At 36.8% G+C, this 19,730-nt stretch overlaps 1 protein-coding gene and 2 long non-coding RNA genes across 9 annotated transcripts; 2 read left to right on the plus strand and 1 right to left on the minus strand.

Annotated features, from left to right (window-relative positions):
• Positions 1–2,476: 2,476 nt before the first annotated feature.
• Positions 2,477–5,343, minus strand: LOC148725475 (uncharacterized). The gene is made up of 3 exons (XR_015990489.1): positions 4,610–5,343; positions 3,840–4,073; positions 2,477–3,390 (listed from the first exon to the last, which is right to left on the minus strand). It is a non-coding gene; the product is annotated as an uncharacterized LOC148725475 (long non-coding RNA).
• A 1,644-nt stretch (positions 5,344–6,987) lies between these two features.
• Positions 6,988–11,225, plus strand: LOC148725476 (uncharacterized). 2 transcript variants are annotated; one of them, XR_015990488.1, is made up of 5 exons: positions 6,988–7,501; positions 7,717–7,768; positions 7,962–8,005; positions 8,543–8,717; positions 9,133–11,225. It is a non-coding gene; the product is annotated as an uncharacterized LOC148725476 (long non-coding RNA). The 2 variants fall into 2 exon arrangements; XR_015990487.1 differs by having other exon boundaries at positions 6,991–7,549.
• A 789-nt stretch (positions 11,226–12,014) lies between these two features.
• LOC148725477 (uncharacterized) lies at positions 12,015–16,278 on the plus strand. 6 transcript variants are annotated; one of them, XR_015990486.1, is made up of 4 exons: positions 12,017–12,727; positions 13,693–13,850; positions 14,075–14,817; positions 15,772–16,278. XR_015990486.1 is itself a non-coding variant. In XM_088729908.1 (3 exons), the coding sequence occupies exons 1-3, from the start codon at positions 12,397–12,399 to the stop codon at positions 14,470–14,472; spliced, it is 339 nt and encodes a 112-aa protein (XP_088586034.1). In that variant the 5' UTR covers positions 12,015–12,396; the 3' UTR covers positions 14,473–16,278. The 6 variants fall into 6 exon arrangements, 3 of the variants coding, with proteins under 3 accessions (XP_088586034.1, XP_088586035.1, XP_088586036.1); XR_015990485.1 differs by having other exon boundaries at positions 12,078–12,149; positions 12,655–12,727; positions 14,437–16,278; XR_015990484.1 differs by having other exon boundaries at positions 12,080–12,149; positions 12,655–12,727; positions 14,075–16,278.
• Positions 16,279–19,730: the final 3,452 nt, after the last annotated feature.

The raw sequence follows: 19,730 nt of genomic DNA on the forward strand, positions 1-19,730 counted from the left end.
ATGTTAGTAGTGAAAGAATTCATTTCTCAGTTTTCATTTTGTCATAGAACATACTTGAATAACTAACCTTGTGACCAGACAATCTTTGGTATCATTGAGCACAGCTCCATTAACAGAAAACAGATCCGAGCTACAGAGGTGACGAAGTCATAGAGACACCGCCTCCCGGTTAGCTCAATTAGTTAGAGTGCCGGACTGTTGCGCGGGAGGTCGAGGGTTCGAGAACCGGCCGGACCGACACTCAAGGTCTTAAAATAACTGAGGAAAATGAGCTACCTCTCTATAATATCAAGAAATGGATAGACATTCTGGTCTTCTTCGATAAAGACGAATAAACCGTAGGTCCCGTCTTATGCCTCTATTAATTAGTTAATTTGGGTAGGCAGGGGACGTTAAAGAACCCACTCACGAGAGTACTGTGATTTGGTCTGGCCTGTTTACTGAGAATTGGGGGGCTGTGGCCTTGTCATTGTTAACACGGGATCCACTGTAATTTGGCTAAAGCTATAGTCGTCTCCCTACCTGAGATAATTAGACGAAGCTAAATATAGATAAAGACACCTGCTTTAGAGTTGTTAAAGTAATCGTTTCCCAGTTAAGGAGGCTCGAAAGGGTTTTTTTGACCGTGCGGATAATGGATTCCAAGATACACGCAAGCAAGTCACTCGCAAGAGAAATAAGCGATCGCGCGCGCGATCAGGTCCGCGGGCGAGATGTAAACAAACATGGCCGCCACAAGCGTTTCAAAATTGCCGGGTACCTCTACTGTTTCCGGCGGAAGTGGTTATTTGAGAAACAGAAATGTGTAGAAAGCGGGTAGGAAATGTTTGGATGGCAGGACTCTTGCCGAAAGGGGTCAAAAAAGTATATTTAGGGAGCTAAAGGAGAATGGTGAAGTCGACACCGCATCACAAAATCGCTTAGAGTGCGGTCAGTAGGTCTTACTTTGTTCCACGAAAAATTTAATTGGATACCTTTAAGTGCTGCGATTTGTTTCGTATTGAATTAGGCTTATAATAAAATGAAATGAACGATAACTTTCCTAAACAACTCACTTGAAGGTGAAAAGGAAAATGAAATTTTTGTTGGATCAAGGATTGTAAACATAGACAGTTTTAAGAAAGGAAATGAAGAAGTATATATATTGCCATAAAAATAAACAATTTTCAGTAAACAAGAGATCGAAAAAATGTGGATGAGACTTTAATTCTAATTCAACCACAGACTGTGATATTAAAAAATAAAATAAAATACTTATCTTGAACTTGTGAGAAAGATTGTTGGTAGTTCCCTCGATAAACTGTAAATTAAAAACTAAGAAGAGAATGCAAACTCGCATTTGTTAAGAAAGGATTGCAAAATGTTTTTTGTTTTCCATTTAAAACGGAATAATGAAAGTCCACGGTTATGACACTGGCAAAGAGAAAAAAAGAAAAATGAAGCCAAGGCTTGTTCATACCTCTAATACCTTGAAAATTAGAAATTCGAGAAATCTGTGCCCAAGAAATTAGTGATGTAAATGAAAACCTGTTTCTCGCTAAGTTTGACGCTCATGACAATCTGGAAGACATCAAAGCAAATCCTTTTAACTCCAAATTCACTCCTCCACTTCAAATTGCACTTGAACAATTATATCGGTCAATCAAGGTAAATGTGCATCGTTGAATGAGGCCTTCGATCAAGCCATTTTCTTGGAACAACGACAAGATACCATCCAGACGTTGGATGTAATGCTTCATCTTTCGACAAACATGGTCCAGAAGCTGGCAGATGCTGGTTTGTCTCATGTTACACTACAATCTCTGTACGAGAAACTTAACATTAACGACCTCAATGGAGCATTGGCATTCACGCCAAATGCAAAATCAACTTGTCACCATAAATCGAATTCCGCAAGAGAATTCTTTCCGGAATACTCTTAAATTTCCAGCAGTCGTAACGGTAAGCATTCTGAGTCTCAAACGATGAATTATTTTTCAGGAATGTGTAAGACCACAAAACAATGTGAATCCATCTTCAGGACGAACGCGTTTTTCCTCGCTGAGGGCATCCATCGATTAATCGCGCGGACGCGGACTCATCCTCGCGAAAATAAGCCGTTGAGTCAGTGGTATCGTTTAAAACGCGTGACCGAATATAACACGTAATTTTTTAAGTACAGATTTTCTGAAGTAAGAAATTTGGAAAAAAATCAAACTTTGCCATGGTATAGTTACTAAGGTTAAAGCAAAGAATCGCCAACATCACCGAGCGGCTGTCTATGAATTAAGACTTACGGCTCAATCAACAATTTCAGTGACTCAATCGGCCATCACAATTTATATTTGTTTCAGTTAATTTCAAAACATTTTAATCGGTTTCTTTCAACTTGTTACTAAACAGTAAAAAATGAGCATGTTGGCGTCTACTTTTCCAGTTATCAGTGGTGAACGGTACCCTAATATTATGATAACTCGCCCAAACAGCAGCACATATATCCCTCGAATGGTTAAGTAAACCATTTAAAATTCGATTTATTTTTCAGAGAAGAAAACTTGTCAGCAGTATTTATGATTTCAATACAATTGTGCCACACAAAAAGGCAATGGAAATTTCCATGTAATACTCATTCACGTATACTTAACATTATCAATCATTGTTAAACAAAATTGAACGGGTACATGGAAATTTCCATGTAATACCCATTTGCGCGTAAAAAAAAAAATTTTAAACACCTTTGGCCATTAAACAGGTCCATGGAATTTTCCATGTACATGTAATACTTACTCGCGTATACAAAACAGTATCAAACATTCTTAATCAAAACAGGTACATAGAAATTTCCATGTAATACTCATTTACGTATACAAACAGTATCAACCATTCAGAACCAATTTAAACAGGTACAAGGAAATTTTCATGCAATTCTTATACGATTTCATTGTGCCGGATAGTGCCTCACCAAAATGATCTATGGAAATTTCCATGAAATATTTATCCTCGTATACAAACAGTATCAAACAGTCCTGACCAAAGCGGTACCGGTACGTGGAAATATCCATGTAATACCCTTTCACACGCAAAAATTAATAATAATTTCAAACTTTCTTGGCCCAAAATGGGTGTATGGAATTTTATAGTGACATATTTATAGTGTCCGAAATTCCTTTTCAAAACAAGTTTATGGAAATTTTCATGTAATACTCATTCGAATATTCAAAATAGTATCTGTTTCATGTTTTGCTAAACAAATTCTCCACTCGTCGTTATCTTTGGACCCTGATCACGGCTTGCATGCTGAACGGCTCAGCGTGACAGCTTCTTTCCTAAAACCAGAAACAGGCTTCTCGTCCTTATATACGGATAATAAGTTCACGTTCCTTTGAACCGTCAGTTTGAGGCAGAAACTCACTGAAACACATAAAAATAAGGGATAAACAAGTTATTACTTTTTGCAGGTATTGGCATTGTTTACAGATGGTTTGACTGCCGGTTACTGCAAGTCAGCAATTTTGTCTCACTTCTTTTAGCAAATAGAAAATAAAGGAGTCAATGTCTGTAAAATGTGCAGCTTAAGTACATTTTATTTGTATAATTGTGTCTTACCTAGAGTATACGAGTCTCCAAACAATAATACAATCCCTCTTGGAGGCACGAAAAGCTTTATGATGTGCTGCATGAGGTCCACCTCATTCTCAGCCACAAACCAATTTGTGGCACTTTTCGATGTGTGCCAACAATAATGACACTGGCTCTTACGTTTACGTTTGTCGTCGTAAACATCGTAATCGACAAGGTCTCAGCATCAAAAGAAAATGGTTCACTTAGTTGTACGGAAATAGTGTTTGACTCATTCTCACCTCACCGTTTTTTTGCCTTGATTTTCCTCGCAGCCACTGGTAGAGGAACTATTTGCAGGTCGTTTGTCAGAACTTGACGTGGGGAACAATTCTACTTCTAGTAATTTTCTGACTTGTTTTCCAAATCTTGAAATGTCAGAAAATTCTCGGTACAACAGTTTATTGAGGTCGTCGGTGGGATTTAAGAACAACTTGAAACGTCCGGGAGAAGACTTTTTCCGAGGTTTATTTTACCTAAGAAACAATGAATGCCGTTTGAAATATCATAAAACCATTTTACCGTATCTTTTACGAATTACATTGGTGTGAAAAGTAAATTCGATTGAAAATGCGGCATCGCCGGCTCCGTCCAAACACATTTAGCAGAAACGGAGACCAGAAGCGGAACTTTCTTGCGGCATTTTTGAAAAGTGTTACAGATTGATTGCTATTGTGCTCGCATTGCGAAATGCTTTAAATTTGTGTGGGAAATTTCATGTAAAAGGTAGTAAAAATTGAGAGTGAATGGTCAGAGTAAGCTAAACGCCGAAAGGAGGGAAATCCATTGCCATAGACAGGCCAAGTTTACTCAGTGCGGACCTTTTTGGAAGCCAAATCAAATGCAGCTAATCTAAGACACAAGAATATTTTTTCCTCCAAACTTATTTTTCTATTGCACGATAGGAAATGATTCTTATCTCGTACAAACTCAAAATGATCTTTCTTAGAGCAAATTCTCTTTTCTTTTGACTGAAGCTTAAATTTTTCAGAATTCTCGAAACGAAACGTACCTTGAGTTTCCTTCGATCTTCACTCGCAGGCTTCATGTGAACAACAGACCCAGGATCAGTGCCATCCTGCGCTAGAATGGATGATTTATTGTAATGATGCAGTGTGCCGGCGCACCTCTCCGTTTTCTGTTTTCGCGAAGTACCACTTTCTGTCGGAATAGTGCCGCTTTTCCCTTTTTCCTTCTTTCGAGTAAGGTAGCGAGGACCCTCTACCACGTGTTGTTGCCATATCTTTTCACTGAGTTTTTTGAGCCTGGCTTGTCAAATAGCTGACCTGCATGAACCCTAAAGAATGTGCGACCACCATTTTGAATTGAGATCATTTAAGCCGTATCGTTTGTTTATTGGTTAATATGCACACCCCATAAGAAATTCTTTTGTATGCCCGATGACGTAGGAGTTTTCAAATTTCCGACAGCCGCATCACGCTGTTGAGGAAACTGTTAGTTTTTTCAAACTGAAATAGGAATACATGAACGGCTATGGATATTATGGATTACTCTAGTTCGGTTGCAGAAGAGCCACTGTCACTCTCGATTCCTTCAAGTCTCGCCGAAGAACCTTTGGTAGAAACATCAGTTACTGAAGAAAGCTTTGAGAGCCGAGCTACGAGAATAGTAGAGTCAGCCGTGGAGGTATTTCAACGTCTCTTAGCAAGCACGCCTGCCAAACGGAAAAGGGAGGCCTCGATCGACTACCGAATCGTTAGACTCTTCAAGAGCTGAAACACCACTCTCGCCCGAGCACACAGCTTCCAAAGAGTAAGAAGTAGAAACTTCTAGCGCTGCAGGTTGTGAGGACGATGACAATGTGGTCCTTTCTGAAAATGAAAACCTCAGCGGCAACAAGGCGCAAAGCGGCAACCTTGAAGGTAAATTTCTAATCAGCTCTTCCCTAACCTCAAAAACAGAACGTTTTCCTTTCTGTTTGAGGATAATAATTCTCAATTCAGAAACACTGCAGTTGATATAGGGGGAAAAGTAGAGGAATTCTTTGATGTTCTCAAAGTAACAGATCTCGTTATGAATAGCCGGAAAACTGTTTGCCAGCTTATACCGTCCGTACAATTCAATACCTATTCACGCAGCCAAGGAGCAATTAAGAGCTCCTCCAAGTGTTTCTCCTCCAGTGTTTAAAATGATGCTAAAATCGTGGACGTGGCTGAAAAAAAAAAAAGGATATCAGTGTATTCCAAAAGTTAATTTTTCCGACTAATCCAAAGTGAAAAACGAGATAGGAACGAACTGACCTCAAAAACCCAACGCCGGAAACGCGCAAAAATGAGAGAACTAAAACTTCATTTTATCAAAGTTGAAGATCAGTCCAGGAGGTTTTGCCCCATTTTGAAAGAATTTGACAAGTTTCCGACTTTAGACGTAGAGGAAGACCGGGAATTCAATCGGGCTTTGGGCGGCGCATCCAAAGCAAGTAAAAAAGGCTTATTGTGAACATTGTGAAGAACACGTATTAGTGAGCTGGATTTGCACTGCAAAGTGGAGCGTCATAAATCCATAATACAGCAACTAGGAAAGTGGAACAATCTTGACGCCCTAATCTATAAACTACCGTCTATTGGGAAATTAGAGGATCAATAAAAAAGGCAGTTTTCATTTCGATGTATTTTGATAAATTTTTTGTAAACAAGAATTGTAACAGAAGGGCCGAGTTTACGTAATTTTTGTCTGCAATTTAGAAAGTTTCATCATACTTCTTAGTTGTCATCTTAACCAAATTAAAAAAGGATAAGTTGATATTTCTAATCTAGTAAACAAAGAGAGACGTATCTGTCGTAGGAAAAGTTCGAAAAGTGATAAAACCTGGAGGTTGCGATCGCGAGAAGTGTCATGCTGCTTCTTTGAAAGAAGGAAAGGCTCTAAAATCCAAAGCGATAATTGTGGTAATTAGATAGGAAGTATCACGAACTCCCGCAGTGACATATCGTAACGCATTCCTTAGGCCTAGTTTATACGTCGCGCTACGGTCGAATTTAATTCAGACGAATTCGTCGTTCCGTCGACGTAAATCGTGGCGTGGTTTTATGCGTCGAAATCAGTTGGATTGAATTTATTTCTCTTCCCAAATGCAGTGCCTCTGGTCAGAGGTGTCATTTTGAAATAAATTGAAATACATCAAGAAAATGCATGCATTTCATTATACGCGACTCTCGGTGCGACGTTAAAACTGAAGACGCGTTATCGATATTTTATCCGTCTTACCAAGACGGATAAAACGTCAAGGACGAATTTAATTCACGAGACGAATTTAATTCGTTTTAGACGTCGCGCTATCGTCGAATTTAATTGCTTGTGCGACCTTGAATTAAATTCGACTGTAGCGCAACGTATAAACTATTAGTGTCGTTTATTGGAGAGACTGGGTTCGAAATAGCCATTACAGAGTGGACGTAAACACCAAAACAGCCAACAGCGTAACGACTTTAAAAAAAAAAACAATCAATCGATATTATTTTGTTGCTGGCTATGCCATATAGAGCAGAAGAAGTGGGGAAGAGTAAACGTTTTGGTCGTTTTTTGTAGAGAGAGGAAAAGAGGCTGCTTGGGTGATTTGTTTCCGCCGTTCGCTGTTTTGTTGTTTACGAGTTACAGTCTTTTACTTCAAGATGAAGGCACGAAGGCGATTATTTAGCCTGGTTCTCTGACGATACAAGGCGCCCTCGTGATTTTGACGGATATTTGAGAAACTGGATTCAGACCGTCTGAGATTTAGGCTAATATCGACTCAAAGTTACGAAATATTCATCAATTCTATGGGTTTCTGTATATTCAAGGCAACAAAATCTGGATGTGCTGAGAAATGCTTAGAAGCCGTGGATCTCGCAGAGATGTGCATGATATGTGGGAATCTTCTGGGCAATAACTCGCTGCAAACAAGGTAAATCGTACTTGATGGGCTATGGATGCACGCCAAACTAAATGAAAGGTACAGTACATCTTATGTTGTCCTTTAGTTGCACCAACAAGCTTCTTCTCGTATATAGTCTAAATCATAAATCAGACTAAATTAAATAAAACGAATTTGTAACCATTCCTTTTATAACGTGATTCATGAACAAAAAATTCCTTCAAATCTAACTTTTGTCTTTATAGGTAAAACTAAATTTGGACACACTCATGAAGCTGCTGACCAGATGTTTAACAAGTAAGAATCAGAGTTTCCTTTTCATTGAATTCAGTTGAGAGGAAAACTCTCTTTGAGAATAGTTACATTGCAGAACCATCTTATTAATGCTGCCGATTTCAGTCAAAGTTTCACTGCTGGGATGCTTAATTGCCAGCTTCAAAATACTAAATGTTGTTGTTAATTGTTAGTCATATTAAATTGTGTCTTACAGGCTTTCTGAATTTTTGGTAAAGAAGGACACAAGAACCTCTATAGGTACTGTTAGGAGGAATGCAATCAGTAAACTTCTACCTTAGAAAATGAGTAGTAGTAGTAGTAGTAGTAGTAGTAGTAGCAGTAGCAGTAGCAGTAGCAGTAGCAGTAGTAGTAGTAGTAGAAGTGGTAGTAGTAGTAGTAGTAGTAGCAGCCTCAGTAGCAGCAGTAGTAGCAGCAGCAGTACTAATAGTGGTAGTAGTAGTAAAACTTTATTGAAATTGTCATTACATGAAGAGCCATCCTAAGCTAGGGAAAAATCCCTTACTAATTTGGGGACACTAAAAAAGAAAAAAGACTAGGAGCTATTTACAGAGGTATATATATTAATTAGTTAACTAAGAGAAAATCTATAGTTTACTAATTATGGATTTGTATTAAAAAATATATATAAAATTCAAGAGGAGCAGAGTAGATTTGTATAACTATTGAGACAGTCGTGTAGTTATATTTTAAGCCTTCAATTGATTGATGTTTATCCTCTCCTGACAATATGGATGGATACAATATCTTAAAATGTTTTCTCTTGTTAATTGATAGAGCTTGTGACCTCCTTTGAGAGTTGTTACACCCCAACTCCAAAGGCTGCCGAGGTTGAGCATGTTTTTGCTGTGAAGGAGGGGATGTTGCCCATTTCACTGGGGGAGTGGCAAAAAGGAAAACTGGAAACCGGTAAACCCTCATCCACTGAGAACAGTGGTTAACTGTAGTGAAAGTAAGTGGAAATATCTGCTGTACAATGGAGAATAAATAGAAACAAAAAATCTCAACAATACTTTCCATTAACAATTATACTTTGTTCATGCACTGAAGATATCTGTTTTGCTCAGATGGAGTGTGATGATCTTACATTTTAATTCTTAGCATTATACAAGACCAATAATGATAATAATAATTGTAAATAACAATAATATTAGTAACAATGACAAGTACTATTAGAAAAATCACAAACTGATCTCTGTTACAGCTTGATGGTATTTAACAGCTGTAAGTTACTTAAATTAGAAGCTTATTTATTGTTGAGGTCATTTCATTCTCTACTGTCTGGTTCATGTCCTTCAAATATTAAATTTCTGGAATAAGCGTTTTTGCTACAGTTTTTTAAGCTTGCTTTTCTTTATTTATGTCAGGCTGATGCAGAAATAAATGTTGATGTCCCCCCCAGATTATGTTATTCCAGATACAGAGAAGCTTGAGCATCAACGGCTCAGGTCAGAATTTGGAAAGTAGATTGTCAAAATATAAGATTTTCAGTTATAATTGACTCACACTTGTGAATGGAAATTTCCATAGATCTTCCAGTAGAATGGTAAAATATAAGATTTTCAGTTATAATCAATTTACACTTGTGCATGGAAATTTCCATACATCTTCCATTGACATGGCAAGATTTAAGATGTTCAGCTATGATCAATTCACACAATGTGCATGGAAATTTCCATGGATATTCCAGCAACATGGCTCAAATGAAAGAATTTTTCAGTCATGATCGATCCAAACAATGTGCATGGAAATTTCCATAGATCTTCTGTATGACAAAATGACGTATCTTAGATATTCAGTTGCAATCGACTCACACACGTGCATGAAAATTTTCATAGACCTTCTACTAACATGGTAATATGTAAGATGTTCAGCTCTAATCGATCTAGGCATGTGCATGGAAATTTCCATAGACCTTCCATTAACATGGTAAATGTAAGATATTCAGCTATAAATAGATCTACACATGTGCATGGAAATTTACATAGACCTTCCATTAACATGGTACAATGTGAGATGTTCAGCTCTAATCGATCCAGACATGTGCATGGAAATTTCCATAGACCTTCCATTAACATGGTATAATGTAAGATATTCAGCTGTAATCGATCTAGACGTGTACATGGAAATTTCCATAGACCTTCCACTGACATGGTAAAATGTAACATGTTCAGCTCTAATCGATCTTGACATGTGCATGGAAATTTCCATAGACCTCCCATTAACATGGTATAATGTAAGATATTCAGCTGTAATTGATCGAGACATGTGCATGGAAATTTTCATAGACCTTCCATTAAGATGGTATAATGTAAGGATGTTCAGCTCTCATCAATCTAGACATGTGCATGGAAATTTCCATAGACCTTCCATTAACACAGCAAAATTTAAGATGTACAGTTATAATTGATCCTGACATGGTGGAAATTTCCATAGACCTTCCATTAACATGGTATAATGTAAGATGTTCAGCTCTAATCGATCTAGACATGTGCATGGAAATTTCCATAAGCCCTTCCATTAACATGGTATAATGAAAGATATTCAGCTGTAATCGATCGAGACATGTGCATGGAAATTTTCATAGACCTTCCATTAAGATGGTATAGTGTAAGGATGTTCAGCTCTCATCAATCTAGACATGTGCATGGAAATTTCCATAGACCTTCCATTAACACAGCAAAATTTAAGATGTACGGTTTTAATTGATCCTGACATGGTGGAGATTTCCGTAGACCTTCCATTAACATGGTATAATGTAAGATGTTCAGCTCTAATCAATCTACACATGTGCATGGAAATTTCCATAGACCTTCCATTAACACAGCAAAATTTAAGATGTACGGTTATAATTGATCCTGACATGGTGGAAATTTCCATAGACCTTCCATTAAGATGGTACAATGTGAGATGTTCAGCTCTAATCGATCTAGACATGTGCATGGAAATTTCCATAGACCTTCCATTAACATGGTATAATGTAAGATATTTATCTGTAATCGATCTAGACATGTGCATGGAAATTTCCATAGACCTTCTACTAACATGGTAAAATGTAACATGTTCAGCTCTAATCGATCTTGACATGTACATGGAAATTTCCATAGATCTTCTATGGACATGGTAAAATGTAAATGTTCATTAACGTTCTAATCGATCCAGAAATGTCCATGGAAATTTCCAAAGATTTGCTTAAGTGACATGGTATAATGTAACATGATTTTTTTTAGTCCTTTTGGATTATCATCTCTATGGTAATGTCTGCATATACTTTTGTAAAAAAGATTCTCAGAAAAATCGCTGTCAGATACGCCATATCTTATTTTGTATATTTAAAACACGGATGTATAAATTTCAGTAAATAGTTCTCAAAAGAAATTCTGTCTTTGTTGTAAAAGTTGTTGTAATCAATTCAACTGTGGAGTGGCTTTTATAGACTATTAAACTCTTTTTCCTTCAATGTAGTTGAGTGTCCTGGTTAGAATGATACATTGTAGAGCACATGTTACCCAACATATACTGAAATGGCAAGGAAGCATCTCTTTCATTGTGGTTTTTACCAAATTTTCTTTACTTCAGAAAATCTGCACTTAAAAAATTACGTGTTATATAAAAATGTGAGCTAAAATTACAAAAACCGGAGATAAAGCTTGCTAAGGTGATGAGCTAATATCTCGAAAATTAATTCGGTGACTTACCTTGATTTTCTGTGTACAAATAATATCATCATTACGCGTTTGTGAAGAGAATTAAAAGAAAAATATCAAGTGTAATTTTTTTTTTACATCTTGTAACAGCATTTTCCCAAATAACTCAAGTTCTACCAGAGAGTTTTTTTCTATATCACGTGTATAGATAAAGAATGTGACGATGTTTAAGAAATTTGAAAAAAAAAAAAAAAAAAAACTAGGTCACCGACCTATGGTGTTGATTAGAGCTGTCACCGACCTGGTTCTTGAAATATCTTTCAAAAAGCGAGTAAAGGTTCTTTTTGCTCCGCTCTTCTGTTGCCATGGCAACAGATAGAGCCTGACGAACACAAAGGTACTAAAATAGTTTTATACAGATGCTAAAACATTACCCTGATGATAAGTTTGACAGTCCTGATATCTTTTATCATTTGGCACTCTCCGTTTCTTGTTGAAAACCCTTTCGAGCCTCCTTAAACTTAGCGTGAGATTAGCTTCAATTAACTTCCTGTTTACTTTTCAGCCAATAGCTGTCGGGAGTTCTTTCTAATCACCTTTTATGGTACAATTTTGTTGAAAAAGAGGTTAATGCAAGTTATTCAATAAATATGGGGGAAATCTAAATATTTTTCTTTTTACAGAATACCCCAGTGTTTAAACACCGTTACTATGGCCAGTTTAACTCGTAAGAGGCGGTAAGGAGGAAATACTCTTCATTTTTAAAGTTATTACTGTTGCTAATTTAAACAAACCCACTGTAATCAAACTTTTACAAAGTTGTTTTGAAATTCTCAAGGCCATCTCACTCAAAAATTAACACAACAACGGTATTTTAGCACCGTATAAATGAACAGAATGACAAGAATATCAAGTTATTTCTAGTCTTTTCTCGACTGTTTTGCTTAACATGACATCTCTAAAGATGGGGTTTACCATTGTTCAATGGGAAAACGAGAATTGCGCGAGTGTTGTAAATGGAAAGCAAAGTGTTGGCGCCGTGAAGTTAAAAGAAGGGACAACAGTTATCGACTGGCCGGTACAAGGGTTGAGCGGCCATTTATAAAGCAACGGATTCTGAAAGTTTGTGGTGGGTACAAATTGCGATATTTGGTACTTGATCAAACCTGAGAAGCGAATCGGTCACTTGCATACCACAGTTTCTTAAGTTTACGCTTTACAATGAAATAAATCTATCCTTAGGCTAAAGGTTTCAGGATTATTTCTGTTGCGTTTGGCAAGCTGTGAGCCCAGCCGAAAAAAGACAAACAGCTGCGTAAGTCTGCAGTTTGGGATAACTTTATGCTTATAACTTTATACTAAATTTATGCTTTGTATGCAGTTTGGGATAACTTCAATGCAATTAATTATTACAGTTACAACAAGAATTTAATTTTAAAAAACCAATTATTTAACTGTAATTAAGCCTTTCACTCCCAAGAGTGTTCAGTCCAACTTGAGGAGAAATCTCTTAATTTCAACATGCAGAATCAATAAAAACAAACAACATAGCATGAAGATGCTGCTTGACAGCTTACATTTGAATTTTAACACACAAGAGTTTTATCCAAAGAAGTTACAACTGCATTAAATTAAGTCAAAGCCTGACTCAGGGAGGAAAGGATAAAATGTTATTTGTATCATCATCCCAAATTAAATGATTCCTTTCAAGACTATCTTTTGACTGATAGTATTTATTGCAATAAACATAACCCAAGTTATTGCATTTCATGAAAAAGAATCAACAGATTTTATTCACAATTTGTGCCAAACAAAATTTACTGATTCACTAGGACTATTTTCAATGAACAGCTGTAACTGAGGATAATTTTTATGAAGTTTTCAAGAAAAGAAAATTTCATCCTAATATTACTATGTATTACTAATGCACATTTACATTGTATGCTAAATCAATTTGTTTAAATATTCTTTTCTTCACAAATCGTACCATAAAAAAAACAGGAGATTGCGCAGTGAACGGCTTCAAATATGTGCATGCTTCTTGTAATTCTCCTTGTGCAATTGACTGTTTAAGCAGTCTGAACACCCCACCAGTTAGCAACATGGGAAAGAAAAGGTGGTCACTGGGCAGGTAGCTGCTCAACAGTGGTGTTGCATAATATAGAAGGAATGCTCTTTTTTCAGAAGCATAAATACTACATAGTTGAATTCAAATTAAAACTGAATTCCTAATGTCATGTTTGTTTTTAAAATAACATTTCCATTTAAACAAAATTGCAGATTTTTCCATGGTTGCTAAACTTACTAAAGAGCCGAAATCAAGAAAAACAAAAGATGGAGACGACAGGAAGCCTGTAAAGTCTCCACTCTCTCGAAGTGGAATAAAGCAGGCCATGCGAATGAAGTGCAATACCATTATTTCCTTGCAGAAAAAGAAGGTATCAAATGACAAATTGTTGTAAAAAAGCATGTGCCATGATAAATATGGCCAAAGAAAATTTAGTGAATTTAATTGCGAAGAGGACTGCAATTGTTTCCCTTAAGTGCCAGGAAGGAAAAAATGCTAGTTAAATATGATTAGAAGGTCAAAGGTTTTGGTGATTGATATTAATAAAATGGAAAAATGTTTGCAAAGGAAAATTTTCTCTTATTTTCTTTAAAGGATGCAAGATGAGATGACAATGAAAAATGAAAAGAATCCTCAATCATTCTTTTTTTTTTTGACAAATTCACATTGGCTGTTCAGTATTACATACTTTAATTCACTCCTTTTTACAAGAAAATTACAAGCTCGACTCACAAGTGTTATGAGAATCAATAGACAAAGGTTATTGATGGGAGAATGTTACAGTAACTATGAAAAGTCAAAGCAGAACCTTTTGCAGAATAAGGTATCTGGGTAAATCCCAACTATTGTAAACTAAGGTACTCTAGCTGTAAAATCAGAGTTGTAATGAAGTCATCCAAAGACTAAAGTTTAATTATTGTCACCTTTTTGACTACAGCGTTGTCACTTATTTTCAGCACTACCAATGGTGGACTACAAATTTTTTTGTTTGATTGAGTTCATTTTCAGATCTCTGCAGTTAAAGGGTCGATATGTTTGACATTATTTTAATTTTATATCTGAAAAGTGTCTGTAAAATAATTTAAAGTAATTTCTGTTACAAAAAAGACAGATGTACAGGTAATAAATTTTATAATTTAATATTGCACCTTTTGCTTTTGTTGGATTATAAGCATATTTTTGACCAGCAAATGATTATATTACTACTACTTTGAATGCTATTCTCTAAATACATGTATGTTCCTGCCTAAATAGGCTTGTGGCATGGTCCACACCATTCAAGTGCATCACTGCTGAGACATTTCAATACTGCACTACTCCACTTCTTTAGATCTGTGGTAAGGTGATAGCACGAGCTTTGAATAGAATACCAACCTTGCGGACACGCTTGAAAAAGAAAAATGTAGTATTGAAAAATTTGCAATCAAAATTAATTTGCTGCTCTCCACTCGTTCTTATGTATTTCACCAAATATAATCGTGTATATCTGTTGTAAATCATTTTCCTAGTAGGCGAATCCCTTAATTAGAAACAGATCTAATAAATTGGACACAGTTTTGGACAAGGATTCAAATGAGTCAATCGGTCAATCAATCCATCAATAGATCAAAAAGATTATCATTAAAACTCTGACCGTAGAGAAACGTAAATTGATCAACTTTGTTTCATTGAATTTCTTGTTTTCCTTTTGACATATGGTTTTCCTGTGTATGTCAGATAAATGTTACAAGCGCCGGGCAATATAATTCCTGTCACTTCATTATTTCAAGCCTTATAGAAACAGGACAGAAAAGTTTTTGATAAGGTGATCTCACTGAGAAAAATACTGCATGCAATCTACGTAGGAAAGGGTGCTTCCGCCCCAAAGTTAAAACCCAACACTTGAAATCCACTTTAGTAAATAGCTTAACTTTGAATTATGGCTTAGTTTAGTTTTATATATATTGCAACATAGGATATGTGTTTTTATCCTTTTAACTGAAATGGACTATAGTGCTATACTATCATTTACTTAATTTCATATTTATGTGACTTACATCTGGTCAAATTTCAATGCAGACATTTTTAATTACATTTTGAAATACTTTCAAAGGATATTATAATTAAGTTGAATATTCCCTGAGATCTTTTTAAGGGCAATTTCTTATTCCACCATTACGCCTCTATGGCCAATGTAAACTACCTCTGTCGTAGTTTTTGTCTTCATTGTCCGTTTAGTCATATTCGAGCAGCTTTCATTTGGCCAAATATTTCAGTGTGGTACTTTTTTATTTGTTTGAAATGCATCTAAGTTTAAGAATGAAGTTATAAACTAAACCTGGTGGAGTGGGATCAGGCAATGTTCCTGCCGACGAGGACGGTGGCGTCAGCGACGGTGACGGCGACGACCACGAGGTGGTGGCGAGAGATGGTGAAAACGGGGATGGCGATGATGAGGAGGACAGAAACGTCGACGTAGACGTTGGTGACGGCAGTGAAGGCGTTGACGAAGACGATAGCGATCGTGATGGTGACGATGACGACAGTGACGATGACGATGACGAAATAGCGGACACTGCAGAAGAACCTGAAAAATTTATACTCTTAAATGTTATTGAAGCTTATAAAGCGTATCACGACTACACACAATAACAACATGCAGTTCAAAACAACTTGTCTGGAAGCAGTAATGCAACTTAAATAAAACATCGGTTAAGATAGACGTTTATTGAGAAGAATACCTTAATAGCAGCTGGAAGCTGTATTGCAAAGGTGTATAAATTATGTAATAGAACTATATAATAAAATCAAATCTAAAAGGGAACTAATTTACATATACAATTGTAATAAATGTTAGTTAAAATGTCTTGTGCTTGCTGGAATGAAAGTATCTCTGAAGCGATTTGTTTTAATGGAAACTCTAAATGGTCTGCGTTGTCGTAACTCCATAAGTTGATCTCGGTTATCGAAAGGCAGTAAGTGGTACAAACAATCCAAGGGATTGGAGACGATGTTGTTAAAGAATTTTAAGCAAAGGTCTTCTCTCCGATCCCTTAGGGTTTTCAGCTCTGCCATCTGAAGCACTTCTCTATAATGATTATCATAACCGTATATAATTTTCAAGGCTCTCTTTTGGACACGCTCTAAACTTAATCTCAAATAATTGGGGAGACTATAATGGTAGACCTCACATCCATAAAGTAAGACAGATTGAATACAAGCAACATAAAAATTTACTAATTCTGGTGATTGTACCTTAGCTCGCTTTAACTGAGTTAAAAAGTAAAGGCGCTTAGCGACCTTTTTAATCGTCTCAGTAACGTGAGTGTTCCACTTGAGGTTGCCTTGAAAATACACACCCAGTAATTTCACGACACTAACGGCACTAACCTTAGAGCCATTAATTTCTATGAGATCGTAGGAAGGAGGGGAGCGCACAAAGGAAACTCTTAGCTCATTACATTTTTTCGGATGGAGTTGAAACGAGTTGAGTGTTGACCAGGTAGCTGCTTCGTTTATCATAGACTGAGCATTGCTAGGCCCACCCTTGCTTATGATTTCATACACTGTCGTGTCATCTTCATATTTTAAACAATCACTGGCTGATGGTACTTTCAAATCGTTTATCATAACCAAGAATAGCCACGGTCCCAATTTTGTTCCCTGCGGTACTCCTGCTCGGACCGATCCCCACTCTGAGAGACAATCATGTGCAAGTTTGACCCTTTGTTTCCTATCTTTAAGAGAGGCTATTATCCAATTAATGATGTAAGGGTTGATGTTGTAGGTCGAGAGTTTCGATAGCAAGAGGCTGTGATCTATCAGATCGAAGGCTTTTCTATAGTCTAACGCAAAGATCCGCACGGTGTTCCCCGTTCCGTCTGTTGCTTGCGCCCAATTGTGCATCAGATTTATTGATGCGTGCGCAGTGGAGGATCCTGGAATACACCCAAATTGATCGGGTTCCAGGCGTTTCAGAAGTGCTGGTTTCACATGTTCATGGACGACGTAGTGTTCGGCAATTTTGGACAACGTTGGTGTCAATGAAATAGGTCTCAAATCTTTCGCCGCATCCTCAACTATCTTTGTTTTGGGAAGAGGGGTGATGTTTGCACATTTCCAAATGTCTGGTAAAGTGCCTTGACTAATAGAGGAATTGATGATACAACGAAGGGGTTGAATGAGCTCAGGAGCGAAGTCACGCAAGACCCAGTTTGGGATATTATCTGGGCCCCCAGCTTTGGAGGAGATGACCGTACTAAGGCATTTGAAGGTAGCTTCCAGTGAAATAGTGGGAGTTTTAAAACCCTCAGTGCTCACAGTTTCGATATTATCTGAAAGTGGGTCAAACGAAGCTTGAGGTTCTAGCAGAGCTGTATTTATTTCATTAGTCAAGATCTTAAAGTTGATTGAGGTAGCTGGTTTACTTGCTAGGAGCTGATTTGCGACACTTGTAGATGTTTTGTTCATTCCACAGAACTGCCTACATTCGGACCACCACATTTTAGGATTGTTTTCGGTCAAAACGCTGACTTAAGTGTTGCAATAAGATATCTTGTATATTATGTTATATATTATCTTGTATAATATCTTGTATATTACATCATCACCAATCATTGTGCACTTTCTGTCATACAAAAGAACATACAAGCGGGTGGGGGAGGATGAAAGTACTTGTGGAACTACGCATTCTCAAATACTACACCGACATGATTGAAGCTATTTTAATATTTACACGAGAACCATATATGACATTTATAGAAGCGCGTTATGTCACTCTCTGTTTGATCAAGAACAAAAACATCCATCTCATAAACCAACCAGTTTCATGCAAAAAATCTCATTTTTTCTTGGGTATAGTTGATTCATACTGTAGCTAGGAGAAAAACGTCATCTCATAAACCAACTGGATTCAAGCAGCTTAAAACGTTTTCTCTTGGCTAAGGTTGATTGATCACTGACACAACTTTTAAGTGGTTTTGGACAATCAATTCAAAAGAGCTCCTGTGTGAATGTTTTTGTTTCTTACCACGATGTTTTGGTAGAGGTATTTTCCCTTTAGAACAAAGTTGCTGCTGGAGACTTGCAGGTGGGTGCTCACATGTCGGTGTATCACTCTGTAATGGACCATAGTTGTATGACACACAGTTGGGTTGTTGGAAGCAGTTTGACTGACACTGTGACCGACTCTGAACACTGATATTTCTTATAGCATGGTTTTTCAGAATTTTATCCACGGCTACAGGGTTGAATTGGATGATTCGTCAATTTTTGTTGAGAGCTAATAAAGAATGCATCGCAAAGAACTGTTTGTTACATACAATAACTCTTATCTCGGTGAGACTCCCTGAACTGTACCACACAAGGTAAAATCATCATTAAATCAATCCTATCAATAGCAATTTTTGTACATGCAGAGGTCTGTTTAAATTTCCTAGTTGGATTGATAAGTAATATACGTAACAAAAACTAGTGAAACCCAAACAAAATTTATCGTAATTTAGGTGATAAACGTAACTCTTTCTGATTACCCGTGATTAGTCTGTAGGTTCAAATAGGGTTGAATTAACGTTTAATTAGTTCAACCGGTAAGCAGATTAGACAGCCTTTGATTAAACTGGAAAACACCGTACAGACTGTATTTGTTGGTTGATTTTTCAAGACGACTTGAGCCTTGTTCAAGCAGCTTTTAGCTGCCCTCTCTGGGATGAAAAAAGCAACTTGATTACTCACCACCTGCGCACAGTAAGTGCATGGGATCAATGTGCCCTAAAAATACTGAAAAACATTACATAACTAAGCAGCCTTAAATCAGTCAGTGATAACTTGGTGAAAAAAAATCATCTAGAGAGGCAATTATAAACGTCTTTCTATCGTGCAGAATAGAGTTGTTTAGCTGATGCAGCCTGTCGCAACCCGTTAAACACTGAAACCATTTTTTTTTTAATTTTTTCCCTCAACCTCAACCATATATCTGAAAAGTTACTTTGATAAAAAGAGGAATTCTGAGAATTTCACCCCTTAATAAGCTCAGGTAAAAAAATTTGGTCAGTTCGTTTTGAAGATTTAGATTTTACTGATAACAAAAACAGTTCTTAAAATTGATTTCTAGTCGAACTATTATTGCTGTTTAAGAGCCTCTTTAATTTAGAAAGCGGAAAAAAAGAATACAGAATACAAAAATAAAATAAGTATTCTTACTTGCATAAACTGAAGGCATCAAGAAAAAGGCAAGGAGGTTTATAGCCCTTGCCATGTTTTCAAGAGTAAA

Source organism: Stylophora pistillata, chromosome 8 (genome assembly GCF_964205215.1).
Source record: "Stylophora pistillata chromosome 8, jaStyPist1.2, whole genome shotgun sequence".
Classification (NCBI taxonomy): Eukaryota; Metazoa; Cnidaria; class Anthozoa; order Scleractinia; family Pocilloporidae; genus Stylophora; species Stylophora pistillata.